This window comes from Sphaeroforma arctica (genome assembly GCF_001186125.1).
Source record: "Sphaeroforma arctica JP610 unplaced genomic scaffold supercont1.3707, whole genome shotgun sequence".
Taxonomy (NCBI): Eukaryota; class Ichthyosporea; order Ichthyophonida; genus Sphaeroforma; species Sphaeroforma arctica.
The window spans coordinates 1-2,968 of NW_014036851.1; the positions used below are offsets into that span (position 1 = coordinate 1).

Consider the following 2,968-nt stretch of genomic DNA (forward strand, 5'->3'; position numbering starts at 1 on the left):
TATCCATCCCATATCTGGGTGTATTGTTCTCATATCCATCCCATTTCTGTGTGTGTTGTTCTCATATCCATCCCATTTATGTATGTATTGTTCTCATACCCATCCCACTTCTGTGTATATTGTTCTCATATCCATCCCACGTCTGTGTGTATTGTTCTCATATCCATCCCATTTCTGTGTGTATTTTCTCATATCCATCCCATTTCTGTGTGTATTGTGCTTATGTCCTTCCCATTTCTGTGTGTATTGTTCTCATATCCATCCCATTTCTGTGTGTATTGTTCTCATATCCATCCCATTTCTGTGTGTATTGTTCTCATATCCATCCCATTTCTGTGTGTGTTGTTCTCATATCCATCCCATTTATGTGTGTATTGTTCTCATATCCATCCCATTTCTGTGTGTATTGTGCTTATTTATGTCCATCCCATTTCTGTGTGTATTGTTCTCATATCCATCCCATTTCTGTGTGTATTGTTCTCATACCCATCCCACTTCTGTGTGTATTGTTCTCGTATCCATCCCACGTCTGTGTGTATTGTTCTCATATCCATCCCGTTGTTGGGTGTTCCCCCTTTCATTTGTAACGGAATCCTTCAGACTCGCCTGAGTTCATGTCCACGACGTCTGGACTTGGGCCGTCGCTACAGAACATTTCATTGGTGGGGTTTCTCGAGGCTGTTGCTGAGCATATCTACCACGAAGGCATGGCCAACCAAATGCAGTATGTCTCGTATAACTCATCTGTTGAAATGTGTGTAGTATGTCTCATATGACTCACCTGTTAAAGTGTGTGTAGTATGTCTCATATGACGCATCTGTTAAAGTGTGTGTTGTATACCTCATATGTCTCATCTGTTGAAGTGTGTGTAGTATGTCTCATATGTCACATCTGTTGAAGTGTGTGTAGTATCTCTCATATGACTCATCTGTTAAAGTGTGTGTAGCATGTCTCATATGTCTCATCTGATAAAGTGTGTGTAGTATGCCTTATATGTCACATCTGTTAAAGTGTGTGTAGTATGTCTCATATGTCACATCTATTGAAGTGTGTAGTATACCTTATATGTCTCATCTGTTAAAGTGTGTGTAGTGTATCTCATACATCACATCTGTTGAAGTGTGTGTAGTATGTCTCATATGACTCATCTGTTAAAGTGTGGGTAGCATATCTCATATGTCACATCTGTTAAAGTGTGTGTAGTATGTCTCATATGTCACATCTATTGAAGTGTGTAGTATACCTTATATGTCTCATCTGTTAAAGTGTATATAGTGTATCTCGTACGTCACATCTGTTGAAGTGTGTGTAGTATGCCTTATATGTCACATCTGTTAAAGTGTGTGTTGTATGTCTCATATGTCACATCTATTAAAGTGTGTAGTATACCTTATATGTCTCATCTGTTAAAGTGTGTGTAGTATGTCTCATATGTCTCATCTGTTATAGTGTGTGTAATATGTCTCATATGTCACACCCGTTGAAGTGTGTGTAGTATGTCTCATATATCTCATCTGTTAAAGTGTGTGTAGTATGTTTCATATGTCTCATCTGTTAAAGTGTGTGTAGTATGTCTCATCTGTTGCACATATTACATACCTATGTTTAGTATGATAGCTATATGATATAGTCATATGCAAATGTCTGTCAGGACGGTAGCAGCTCAGTTGATTCTAAGTTGACACATGAATACTATAACACTACCGATGCTTCGCTATAGCCCACATACCATCGATATTAGGGTTTTATGGTTTCGATGATTAGACATGGGGATGTTTGTTGTAGATAGAATGTAATGTCCATGTTTGCATGGGCTGAGACATACACAACTGATTATATGTAACAGATGAACACACAATAGTTCATGTCTTACAGCTGAACGGTTGTCTGTGGCATGGGCCATGCTTTGTACCGAACTTTTCGTATCTTTCTGCTTAAGGTTTTTGCACCTATACCCCTACAACATTACAACCCTATAGCACAACCCGAGGACACTTTATAACCCTACAATCTTTCAATCCTAAACCCTATAACCCGCACTTTCCATTGAACACTCAGTCCCCCTGCACCGGATGTGCTGCAACGGCAACTGGAGACTCACATAATGCCACAGATTTACGAGGACGCTTGGAACTGCGTTCTGCAGCGTGGTAAGAATAGTATCTATATATGGATATCTACTAAGAATAGTAACTATATATGGATGTCTACTAAGAATAGTATCTATATGTATATATATCTACTAAGAATAGTTTCTATATATGGATGTCTACTAAGAATAATATGTATATATGGATGTCTACTAAGAATAGTATCTATGTATATATATATCTACTAAGAATAGTTTCTATATATGGATGTCTACTAAGAATAGTATCTATATATGGATGTCTACTAAGAATAATATGTATATATGGATGTCGACTAAGAATAGTATATATATATATATATGTCTACTAAGAATAGTATCTATATATGGATGTCTACTAAGAATAGTATCTATATATTGATGTCTACAAAAAATAGTATCTATATATATATATGTCTACTAAGAATAGTATTTATCTATGGATGTCTACTAAATATAGTATCTATATATGGATGTCTACTAAGAATAGTATCTATACATGTATGTCTACTGAGAATAGTATCTATACGTGTATGTCTACTAAGAATAGTATCTATACATGTATGTCTCCTGAGAATATTATCTATATATGGATGTCTACTATGAATAGTATTTATATATGTATGTTTAGTATCTATATATGTATGTTTACTAAGAATAGTATCTGTTTGTGTCATACGCTTTACTTTACTGATAGTCTGTGTACATTATATCTCATTAATTTGTGTACATTATATCTCATTAATCTGTGTACATTATATCTCATTAATCTGTGTACATTATATCTCATTAATATGTGTACATTATATCTCATTAATCTGTCCACATTATATCTCATT

At 35.4% G+C, this 2,968-nt stretch overlaps 1 protein-coding gene across 1 annotated transcript; it reads left to right on the forward strand.

The window, feature by feature from the left end:
* Positions 1 to 600: 600 nt before the first annotated feature.
* Positions 601 to 2,151, forward strand: SARC_13764 (hypothetical protein; the record flags this gene model as incomplete). Its single annotated transcript, XM_014292104.1, has 2 exons — positions 601 to 724; positions 2,060 to 2,151. Coding segments are annotated over exons 1-2 (202 nt in total), but the record flags the coding sequence as incomplete, so codon positions are not given.
* Positions 2,152 to 2,968: the final 817 nt, after the last annotated feature.